The 12,599-nt window shown below is 41.0% G+C and overlaps 1 protein-coding gene across 2 annotated transcripts; it reads left to right on the forward strand.

Moving 5' to 3' along the window:
- Positions 1-6,976: 6,976 nt before the first annotated feature.
- Positions 6,977-12,312, forward strand: zgc:172145 (Ferritin light chain, oocyte isoform-like). Of its 2 annotated transcripts, none has more exons than XM_062390668.1 (3): positions 6,977-7,321; positions 8,741-8,887; positions 11,190-12,312. In XM_062390668.1, the coding sequence occupies exons 1-3, from the start codon at positions 7,151-7,153 to the stop codon at positions 11,478-11,480; spliced, it is 609 nt and encodes a 202-aa protein (XP_062246652.1). In that variant the 5' UTR covers positions 6,977-7,150; the 3' UTR covers positions 11,481-12,312. The 2 variants fall into 2 exon arrangements, with proteins under 2 accessions (XP_062246652.1, XP_062246653.1); XM_062390669.1 differs by having other exon boundaries at positions 8,801-8,887.
- The last annotated feature ends 287 nt before the right edge of the window (positions 12,313-12,599 follow it).

The raw sequence follows: 12,599 nt of genomic DNA on the forward strand, positions 1-12,599 counted from the left end.
GTCAGGGCAGCTATTGGATTTTACAGTGTAGTTATTGTTTCTGAGGATTCAGCCTTTGTGTGAAGTAGTCTGCAAAAAACATTTACATCACCTACAGACTCAGAGAATTCAGTAATCTTATGAATCAATGCAGGACACACTGTAACACAGAGACAATAAACCTAGGTCATATCAGGTAATACTTCTTAAACAACACAATTAGCAGTTTTTTTTTTTGCTTTTTTTCATGCAGGTGACTCGTTTCCCATTGCCAATGGAGGAGTTTGTGCTTCTGTTTTCTTCCTGGTACGTCAGATTAAATGTCATAAAGGCCCTAAAAACCTCTCTCTCATGCTCTCTCACCTCCCTATTTGTCGGGTTAGTGCGTTCACCTGGGTACCTCGTTTTCCATCTGTTTTGATCAGAACCTATAACAATTTGTGTCCACTGCAGATACATGTGCAGTGTCAAACAGGACTGAATGTCGATTTGATCCATTCCCATTGAAGACAAAAGCCTGATCTTAGTGAGTGAGTGGGTTTGTTGTCCAGTCGAAAAGAGGCTAGAGATAGATGTAGGCTCACTGATAAATGATATTGAAATATAGGGCTATGAATCAAGACTAGAATAAAAACATTAAAAAAGTAATGCTTTGTATCCAAATATTTAATTTGGCTTTGACACTGGTGTCGCAACTTCATTTCATATTGCATTCCTATTGGTTGTCTAGTAGACGTGGGTCAGAGTAAGTTGCTAAATTTCTGACACCGACTCTTTGAACCTCTCATAGTGGGATGTATTACAACCATTTTGGAACCACAAGCAAGCATATCACCTTATTTGTTGTTTACCTTTCATCAGGGACAGCCCAAAATCATACAGTATATTCCTACCATATTGAGTAAATGTATTAGATTGAGACTGTAATGGAAAATTCCAAAATCTTTCATAGAGCCACTTCCTCTTTAGCAAATAGTCTTTAAGTAACAGCTCAAATCTCATTTTGTTACTGCCTTGCTTTGTACAGAGCTTTCATTTGGAAAAGTGACCTTCCATCACACACATAATAAACCAGCTACATTATATTGTGGGTCTGTGTGAGGAGGACCTCCATGAAAATAAATCATTCCGAGCATTTGCACACAGGAGCAATGTTCCCATTACATACAGGTATGTTTAGAACAGACACTGCAATAGTAAACCTAAGGAAAATGTCACAGTACTGTCTCGGAGGTAAGAGTTAGAAACAACATGTTTTACTTTAGAGTCACCATAGACAGCAGAAACCCATCAGGGTGGATGACGTGTGACAGCAGCAGAGCAGGAGCACAGATGGATGCGTCGCAGTATCCGGTCCTCTGCCAAGCTGGCCTCCTGCACAGCTTCACCTGGTGGAAGGTGACTGACCCCCTGCAGTGTGTCTGTAATCTGTTACAGCAAAGTCCAGCCCAGGTGATTACTGAAGCAAGGGGGGTCGTGTCAAGGGTTACAGTCGCCCTTTCTTCCCTCCTGGACCAGTTGACCCCCCGGTGAGCCGCCAGGCCCTCCCGTCACTCATCCTGCCTGGAGGAGCTGAGCTGAAACAGGAGTGGAGGAAGAACCAGGGGTCAACACTGAACCAGGGTCCACTGAGGAGAACCGACTGATGACGGCCAGCTGATCGGTGACAAAGAGAAGACAGGAAGGTTCATTAGTGGCAGCTGATGATCTTATGTCACTATCATAACTTATAAAATCATAATAAACTATATTTATTTCTGTAAATCAGCGTATGTTGTTTCCTTGCTGACGGTTTCTTTTTCATTTGGACTAAAGCTGTTTAGATTCAGCAGGGTTTTAGAATATGACTAAATTCATTTTTATTTAAACTTATCATAATTTGATCAATTCAGTTCAACACAGTTCAATTCCATTGTTTCTCTACATAAACTTTGAAACATGTAGATTGAACATGAGCCTGATTTATTTAACGTAACTAACTGAAACTAGCCCATAAGGATTTTGGTGTAGTCTGCTGTATTGGCTGATCTGGAATAAATAAATAAACTTCTCTTTTAATTTGGCTTTTTACTTTAGCTGGTTGCTCACTTGTATTCAAGGTATCAGAAGGTAAAATGTCATGGCTACATTGTGTATCCAATTACATAAAACTGATAAAAGACTAATAGTGTCTAGCTATGCTAGCAGCTCTGATAGGCAGTGTAGTGCTTTCCCTTAGCAAAATATGCTGATCAGAAACAGCAGTGCAATGTAAGTGGGCATTTTGGTTTAAATGGAAGGGATCTAGGTGTTCATGTGCAACCCAGTCTCATCCGAAAACGTTCAGTGGCAACGTTGGTCCACTAGGAGCGACGTTACCATCTCACAATCTGGCCTCTCAGAGTGTGAGATGGTAACATTTTGTCAGCCCATTGTTTTGCATTGGCGTGTTCTCACGTCACGTGACTCACAAGCTCCCGTCTGCGGAGAGGAAAACATGGCGGATATTCCTTGTTTTTTCAGATAAAAACATATTTTTGTAACTTAGTTTGGGCATAAAAATACATTCTGACACCATTTCTAGCGAGAAATGTGCTCTTTGCTTCCACAGTCTTCAGCCAGTTCGCTCTTATGATACATATTTTAAAAGTTATCACGAATGTTTTTGTCGTTGCTATGAGGGTTGCTATGACGCTGCCATAACACCACGGCGTAGCGTGCTGTTAAAATCACCGTCCCTGCGTGGTGTCGTTCAGTGATCGTGAATGTTATTCACGTTATATAATTTGAATATTTGAGGCTAGCTTACACCTCTAATGCGAAGGATCCTGCGAGACCGTTCATACTGAGAGCGCCACGGACCGAGTTTCGCGAGCGGACATGACGTGTGGCTTGTAAACAAAACATCCAGTCCTTTAACTCTGCGCTGCATCATAACAAGGGGCGCTTCGTTCTGTCAGGTAATTAGTTTATTGTTTTTAAAGATCGTTACGATCTAGGTTTACAGTCCGAGTGCTGAGACAGCGGATGGGGACTCCTTTGAAACACACTGGATGCTATTCATCAGCTAATACGCCATTGTTGGCCACATGCTACAGCCCACCGTAGCCTGTGCTACCTGGGAGGTGAAGACATGGTTGTTGAAACCAGTTCAAGACGCTTAGCTCATCATTGAGGGACGCTACAATATAAATATAAACATGAATTTGATTTATGAATGCTTTAGATTAATAAGGAATGTATTTCTCTACCATTACTCCACAATATCAGATCAATTTGGTTTAATGTAGAGTATGCAATATGACAATAATGTTTCCATGTTATGGAGTTGCAATTCATGTTATAAAACAATTGCTATGTTCTGTTTTTTAATCAAGGAGGATCCAAGTGAAGCTACAGGAGTTTCATTAACGTCAAAATGTGTAAATACAACTGTATCGGCAATGGGTTGTGGGGCATTAACATTTGTAACTCTCATTTTGTTTTGACAGACTGTGAAAAGAGCGTTGAGAACATCACCACTCTACAGGAAGACACAGTCCACTAATGGGTGTCAGAAGTTCAGTAGTGAACGACAGGTACTGTGGAAAAATGTGTCATTGTTGTACAATGTCCTTTGACTCTGTTTACACAAGGTTAACACAAAAAGGTTTGATTGTAAACTGATATTGGTATGAATTCATGTTATTCTCCACTTCACAAGAAACAAACAATCCAAATTACCTGCAGAACGCCCTTGATGGAGGCTTCAGCTGCATCATCAGACTGGTGAGACAGCAAGATGCAAACTTTAATGCCAATTTATTTGTGTAACATTCTGTGACCAAATGTATAGATTACTTTTTGCAGATTGTAAAAAAAGATAACCCATTTATTTAAAAAAAACGACACTTGAATTACCGCACTGCGTTGTATGACTCCGCTAACCAGTGCAGTGCCCGTCTTCATATTTCTACATATTTTCTCTCATATAAATGACACTGTGTCTCTTGCCAACTGAAACCATAAGATGAGGTCAGTGTGGCCTTGACCTTTTGACTTTAAGACAAATACACAGTTAGACAGTCCGAAAACATACAGTAATGCCTCCGACGACTCGCTATTGCAGAGGCATTAAAACGTTAGTGTAGTAGATTGGATTTTATTGGTGTTACATTGGACATCTTGTATGGGTACACCAAAAAATATATTTGGTTTCACATTCTAGATGCTGGGCTTGAACTCTGCATGCTCAGAGTTCAAGCCCAGCAGGCTGCAGCGGGCCTGACATATTCCGGAACAGCAGCACAGTCTTTGGATGAATCCTCTGAAGATGAAAACATGGCGAGGTACTTCTCCACTGATGAAGAACTGTGAGGGCTGTGATTAGCTACACTCTCTTGGTACAAGGCTACTCTTGCTAATCCCTGGCAGCTTTAGGAAGGCATTAGCTCGCTGTTGGGTATCTGTTAGCTTCAGCATTTTTTGTTTTTAGCGGCCTGTCTGACATTTATGTTTAAAAAAACAAATCAGAGGGAACCATCTTCATAATTTAACACTATGGTTTGTTTGTGTGTCCTTCAGTTCTTCTCAAGAGAAGCAGTACAGGTGGGCCTCAGCTCCACGGTCCCTCCTGCAGCGTCCGCTCCTGATGCTAACCTCATGTCTCCATCACACCAAGCAGCAGACCTGGATTGACAGACCTTTCTCCAGAGCTGCCCCCTCCCTCTGAAACCCCCCTCTCCAAAACACTATTTGTGTCGTTTTTTAAGTCTTATTTGCATGAGAATTGTTGATCATAACATTTCCAGCAGATGCCTTAATGTAATGTTTCTGCACAATAAATTACATTGATCATAACATAATGGTATTTCCTTGCACTTCCACACCATGATATTGGCAGATAAGATGCTGATTACATTAAAGCAGTGAATGATCTGCTTTAAGCAACATAAACACACAATGATCCAATGGATCTGAAGTAGAATGGGCCCATTACATTCTTTAGAGAATGCCTTAGTTATTGAAGTCAGAAAATAACTTTCTTTATCTGAGGTTCCAGTCATTTATAGTCACAGCAAAGCACATAGGTCTGGTTGTCTAGGGACACCCATATCATATTGTTTAAGATGTGTAACATCAAGTTTGTGTATCAGTGCAAAATACACTAAAATTAGTTGACCCAGATGTTTCACAATGCAATCTGATAAGGTCTTATGAGAAACATTCTTAACATTAAAGAAATGAACTCAGTCGATAGCAATAGATGTTTCACTTAAATCAGTAGCTGGTAATCGGCAGCCTGACTTATTCAAACACATTAATACTACAATGAATGAGGCAGGGGTTTTCTATCAGAAATCAATTCTGGGACATTCATTTAAAGATCTCCAGTATAAGCAAATGTGTTCTAAAATTGGTTTACATCCAAGTGTGAAGCTGTCCTAGCACATGGAAATAAGATATATGTATATATTGTTTGTATGAGCTGTCCCTCAGTGAAGTACTTGCACTTCTTGAAAAGCTCTATATAAATAAGATGTATTAATGTTTATACATTGCCCACTAGTATATGTTTTCCTAAAAGTCACTGTAGATACAGAAACAACAGTATGGTTCAGGTGACAGTGAGTGGAATGTGAAGGTCATTTCCATGTGCTCAAGAGAAACCTAATGTGACGATATAGTTGATTTCTGAGATTTATTAGTCACTGATAAATCACTAGAAGGTTTGGCTCCGCTTTACATTTCATAATATTGAACCCCTTGCTCTCCTCCAGGACCTCTGAGATCACATAATCAAATGTTATAAAAAGCCCAATAATCAAGACTTTAAACAAATGTTAGCTCCCACACTGAGGAACAAACCTGGCCTCAACATCAGACCATGCAGAATTAGGGCCACAGTTTAAAAAGTGGTTCAAAACTCACATTTATGCACCAGCCTTTTTAGAGTTTATAATTTGTATGGTCTTTAAATGTTGTGTTTTATCGTTTTGAACTTCCATGTTCTCTTGTTCTGTGTCGATGATGTGGAACTTTACTAGTGAGTCCTCCTCAAAAGGCTCTACAATATAATCATTTTTGTATTGTTTGTGCTGGAGGTTGTGTCAATCCATTGGTCTCAGTCCAATATGGTGAAAGAACTCAGTCAGTCCTCGCTGGAGTGTTTAAAAGAAACAAGGACGTCCCTGCCTGAGCTCCACTTTGGCGACGTTTACCTATCTAGTGGAGAACCCTCACCTTATACCACCGCCGAGATGAATACTCACGAAAGTACGGATGGTTCTGATTAATCTCGATCTGGATGGGTCAATGATCGTACAGGGAGATGGGTGTAGGGATATTCCCTAAACTCCTGGTTTACTGTCAATCTGAATGCAGCCATGTTTAACTTGGTCCACAGACTGAAAGCACACTGCCCCACCCCCACAGCGCTTCATTTTGTACCAATAATGAAGGTAACGAGTCCCAAACTCTGCAGACAGACAGTCTGACAGACTGATAGAAGTTTGTTAAACTAGCTTTTCTTATTGTTCCGTTGTTCTTCTTTTATCTCTGGTGTTTTATGGCCCTGCTGCGTATGATCTGACTTTTCCATGATTTGCTAGTTTTCCCAATTACAGCCTATTTTATTTTGTGAATCCCCCTGTAACTGGTTTTGGACTGTGCTAGAAATATTATTATATTGTTATAATTTATTTTTCAAATGGATGCTTACGATGAACTGGTCCCTCAAGAGGCACGAATTATAATCTCGTTAGGGCCTGTTGACTCTTCAGTGGAGTCACAAGTCCTCTTAATGGGATGAAGAAAATCAAGTCAAAGGAAAGGACATTCTCTTCTATTCTGTTTCTTATCTGAGCACTTTGACTTTCAACTAAAACAGAATAACTCAAACAGGAGACTTGTTGCTCCATCACTGTTTCTTCCGATAAGACGTTTGCACTGCTGTATAACATTTTTTGTTTTCATGGCTGCAGCTCAGACGCCCCGGATGAACTAGAGCAGCTGACCGGGAAACATTTGACGCGTGCGGGCTAAATTTATCCGCTTCTGGGGCTCAGGTCTGCGGGAGAAAGACGCGCAGCTCCTGCTCTTTTTCCGGAGGCGTGAGTTTATCACCTGGATCTGTATGCGCTCGATCTTCCGCAGCCTGTAATCGTAGCCTATCCCAGTACAGTTTCAGCGCCCTGTGTGTCCGGGTGGGGACATGGCCGAGCCCCCAGGGAAGAAGCTGAGGAGCAGCCTGCCTCAGTGCAGTGCGCACCCGAGCTCCGGGGGCAGCAGCCGGGTCAGGCAAAACCTGCCCGCCGCCGTAGAGGAGGCTCTGTGCGGCGTGGGCGGCCTGATGTGGGACCGAGCGTACAAACTACAGGCTCTGGTAGGAGACACACCCGTCCTCATGAAGCCTGCTCTGCTGCGGGGGACACATCAGAAGACCTGTGTTCTGTCAGAGGACCGATGATGGGATTTCTGCAAAAATAGAATATATATATATATATATATATATAAATAAATAAGTGTGAGTAAGAGGAAGTGCAAAACAGAAACACTTTCCTCCAGTATATCTAAATAGTGTCATTTATCAAAAAGTTATTTTAGCCCATCCACTTTTTATTCGTAAAATGTGACAGCAACAATAATGTCCTCAGCCACCAGTTGATATGATAGGATTGCTTGCCTTACTAAAGGTGGTGTTAAATATTTGTTCCAAAACAAAATTGCATTAATTTCACAATGAATAAATTAAATTCAAACCTTGGATAAGAAAAAGTGAAAAGACGCATCTAACCTCTTCTCACCTTCCCTCTGGATATTTGCATACACTTCTTTATTCAAATCCACAAGGCCTCAAACGTTCCGGATTTTGCCTAATGAGCCATAGTAGTATGAATGAGATTATGTGAAACAAAACAAATATTGATATATTATGAATAATTATATCAAACACAAATAAGTACCACATTTAATCTAAAAACTGTGTTTAGTCATGTTGTTCAGGTTTATTGATGTGATACGGTTTCATATTGCACAGACAGAACATGATCTGGCTGGATAATTTGGATTATTTATAATCTCTAGGCTGGTGTAAGGGGCCTCAATTGATGTTCATGGGGTGGGGGGGGGCGGGTTCGAAGAAGAGAGCAAAGAGAGGGGAGGACAGTAACAGTTGTGTAACTATCAAATTTAAGCTGTGGCAAACTTGTTGTTACAATAAAAATAATAAAAGTGATATTTAAGGATGTTATAATAATAATAAATATAATAATAATTTTATATCCATGAACACTTGAGGTTTTAACGTGAGTAAAGTCACAAACATGATGACGATGGACACACAACAAACGACTGATCCTTCAACAAAATGCAAGAGCAGTAAATCCAGAGGATGGTGGACATTAGGAATCAGCCTATGAGACAAGAGCCAGGGAATGGTGCATCGTTGGTATACTGAGTGAGCAGCAAAAGACCTACTGGTTCTGTCCTTGAGATTCAGTCATTTGGAGGTTCTCTTTCTTAGAGTCTGTCGACCAAGGCAGCTTGTCTTTTCAACACACTCAGTTTGAACAGGGCTTTAGTTTTTGCTATAATGCCTTTCAGCACATATAGTAACTTTTGATCAGTGCAGCATTACGTCTGTCTACTATCAAGTCACCGTTATTTGTATATGTATATGTATAAAAGAAAGACCGAAAACACAAATCATAAGTGTGGGAGGTAAAGAAAGAAGTCTGAGGACATGGCCATGTGAGTGTCCCTCTGAGTGTGTCAGTGTGAGGCCTTGTTTTGTCTCCTTCAGGCCAGTGCGTTTGAGAGGGATGACGTGGCCCTGCCTCGCGTATCTGCTTTCTTCCACCAGGAGGCGCTGAAGCAGCAAGCTGAGGCCGAGGCTATGCTGGGCTACCTGGCTGAGAGGGGGGGGAAATACTGCAGCAAAGATATCCAGGTGAGAAGTGTCAGGAAGGAAGAGTTTGTAATTATTTTCAACCATTGCTCCATCAATGATGTCAAAAGATCAAATCAAAAAGGTTTCCGATTCAGTAACTCGAGATTTAGATTTTCAGCCCTTATATGGTAATCATCACGATAAGATGCCTCCATCCATTAATGTCCTCTGAAAGCCTCCTCTGAGGTGTGTTCACGGACACTCTGGCACACCATCGTGTGGCTACGTCCGCTAGCATCGCCACTTCCGAAGTGGACATTTCGGCTTAAAACACGGTTACACAAAATTCCACTACACTACTTACTAGACAAGGTTACTACACTATACACTATTATAACTGCTACGCATACATACAAGATAAAAATGAAGATATATAACTTTACTGTTCTGTGCCTAGATATGTATTTATTTATTTTTGCTCTAGTCACCTCGTAGCTGGTCGACCTGGTTCCAGGCTCAGACTGTTTTAATAAGGTCTTTTTTTAAACTTCGATGGGAAATGAATATCTTAAATTTAATAAATAGTTAATTAATCCAATAGTTTTAACCATGAAACTTTCCCAAATGATTACTTACATTCCAAAAACTGTTTCACATTTTTTTGGGATTTTTATGTGAAAGTCCTTTGTAAAGAAAAAATATGAATATGTGTCACAAAATTGAATTGAATTATTGTGGCTAGATTACGCAGAATGGCCCCAATAGGTTTGTGTTTTAACCCCTGATCGTTAGTTGGTTGGCTGGTTGGTTTTTTGTTTTTTTAGTTACTCTTGCCTGCCCCAAATTTTGTGGAAGAATGGGACATGGACCAACTCATAAAATGTGTCAAAAAACCAGGCACATTTAGCGAAGGGAAATCTATGAGTTTGCCTAAACACTAGGTTTTAGTTGGTTGATGAGCTTATACTGTTGGGTTTGACATCTATAACAAGACATCATATATTTCCAAGATGCATGTATGCTTCGTAGGTAAAATATTTAACTGTAAAGTAACCAGTCGTTCCAGCTGTTGGGTAAATGTACTAGTACTTTATAAATGGTACTTAAGTGCAGTATTTGAGTAAGTGTACTGTGTAACACATAGGTTAGTCAGAGGTCAGGGTCAAGAGCATCTGTTGTCCACAGACACTTCAGCTGTGTAGGGGTGGGCTCGTCGGGGGCGTGCAGATGATCTGCTGTGAAGAGCTGATTTGTGGACCCATTTTGAGACAAAATTTATGATTTGAACTTTATCTGAGGGACAGAAGAGCTTCAGTCTGTAACTGCCTTCTCGTTTTACACCACCAGCAACCTCATGTTTCCCCTTAAACGTCCCATCATGAGGATTTATTTTTCCTCCTGAGCTATCCGTCATTTTGTCAGAGCAGGTGTCTCTCTGTCTCTCTGTGTCTCTTTTTTTCTCCAAATGGCAGAGATCTCATTTTGGAGCGAAGCACTTCATTTGGGCCGACGCAGGAGTGGGTGAGGGGGCTGGGTTAGGATACCAAGAGGCCAGAGGAGAAGGGAGAGAGGGAGGGAGGTTAAACCCCTAAAGACCTGCCCCTGGCTCTGGCCGTAAGCCGGTTGGGTCGTACACCCCCCCCCCACCAGTTCCGGAAAATTGGCGAGATTAATGCAGCGGCAGAGACTATGGTCGCTGATGGTGTTTCCAGATGGCCAACAGCTTCGGCGGTGGCACTGGCGCGTCGCAGCGTGGCCTCCGACCACCGCCCCGGGTTTATGAGTCGTGTAAAATCGTTTCAGGACTGAGGCCCAGGCCCAGTCAGCAGCATTTTGGGACACCTCGTTATCCGTCTCTCCAGTGCAGTGTACCTAAGACAACACAATGTCTCAGAGTCCTTTACTGCTCAGCTTGATTCAGCTTCACAATCCATTTCATGCAGTTACATTATGAAGCATCCTGTTGATTTGTGCATCCTGGCCATTTAATTTTGAAGTCAAACAAATGACATGCTTTGTGTTTACCATTTCAAATAGGGTCAGGAAAGTAAAAGTGAGTCAAATCAGGCTGGTTTTCAATTGATTGTCACTCAATTGAAGTCGGTCAACCCCCAAGTTTCAGTCTCCAATGTTTGAATTTCATACACAGAAACTCCAAGGCCAACGTTTGTCTTTTAATCTTAAGGTTACATAAGTAACCTTTAAATTACTGCAAGGACTGGGAAGCTCCAGTGCTAAAACCTACTGAATCTGTCAATTGGCCGGGAGATTTAAAAAATGTTACTTGTTTGACAGATGAGGGTTGTCCAGAAAGTGATAACGCAAAATCTTATCATGGCAGTTGTGTGTCTTTGATTGTCAGAAGCCGGGCTGTGAGGCGGTCTGTGCCGTGTTACCAGCTCTGGAGCTTCTGCTGCTCCAGCTCAAAGAGGAGGCCGGCGCGCTGGTGGAGCTGAGCCAGCTGGCCCGCGAGCACGGGGACCCGCACACTGCCAGCGTTGTGAAGAGCCACTTCTTGGCGCCGCGGGTTGACCGTCTCAAACTATTAGGCGACCTGCTCACCAGTGCCCGTCGGATCGGCTGCATCAGTGACCAAACAAGAGGGTTTGGGGAGTATATCCTGAATGAGCTTCAGGAAGAACTCCCCAAATGATCGATCCGCTTCACCTTAAAGGAGGACATGGCTGGTATACTCCATGATACTCGTCTCCTCTGAATAGAAATCTGACATTTTGTGTGTGATTTCAGGAGCTGCATTTCTGTTCAGTGCAGAAATAAGTCCAGAAGGTGTTTAGCCTAGCTTAAAGCAAAGACTGAAAGTAGGGGGGATTGTTAGCCTATCTCCATAAAAGTTGAAAAATGTATATCCATGCCAAATTTATTTTAATTACATTGCTTATATAGATATTGCTGGCTCTATCTTGTGGTAGCTTGGGTAAACCCTAAGTAAGTATAATGTAAATTTCTCAAAATTTTTTGTATTAAGACTATATATTTTTCACACTATCCTTGAGGAATTTTAACTTGAAAACCTTTTGACCGACAAAAATGGAAACAACACCTAACTTCAACAGTAGCTTTGGCAATTATTTTTGAATCTCAGATTTGTAGTTGCATTTTGGATGAGGATAACCAGGCCCTGTACACAAGGTTTGGTTTAACTTAACAATTCAGAGATCAATGAATGTTTCCCCAATGTACTTATATCCAGTTGCAATTGGTCAATACAGGGTTTAGCAACACGTAAACTGCTACCCATAACTTTGAATGTGTGTATTCCAAAAGATAATTTGCTTTCTTTTAATTATTTGTCCCGAGTGTATTTACTTTTGAATCATAAAATTTTGTTTCTTGACTTTTGATTATTTTTCGAAAGAGCTTCAGAAGCCCAAATGTATTGAAAAAGTGTGTAAACTACCGCTGACTTGATTCTCAATATGTTCAGTCTTGATGTGCAATTTATAATAAAGTGGAAGTGAAAGAAACTGTGTTCATCAGTGTTTTCTCTCATGTTTGAAAATAAAGAAAATATTATTTGGTATTTTACCGTAACTACAAGCCATTAGACATTTTATACATTTATTATTTCATTATTATTATTAAATGTCTTAGTTATACATACAAAAAGTGTTGAACTTAACATTGATATAACAAAAACATTATTATGAGCAAAGGGCGTCCACAACTTTTGATTGTTAGTTGTTAGTTATTTAGTTGTCAGGGGTCAGGCCTCGCGTTAAAAGTCCTGTCAGTCAATTTGAAGTGATAGCGA

This window comes from Platichthys flesus, chromosome 6, assembly GCF_949316205.1.
Source record: "Platichthys flesus chromosome 6, fPlaFle2.1, whole genome shotgun sequence".
Classification (NCBI taxonomy): Eukaryota; Metazoa; Chordata; class Actinopteri; order Pleuronectiformes; family Pleuronectidae; genus Platichthys; species Platichthys flesus.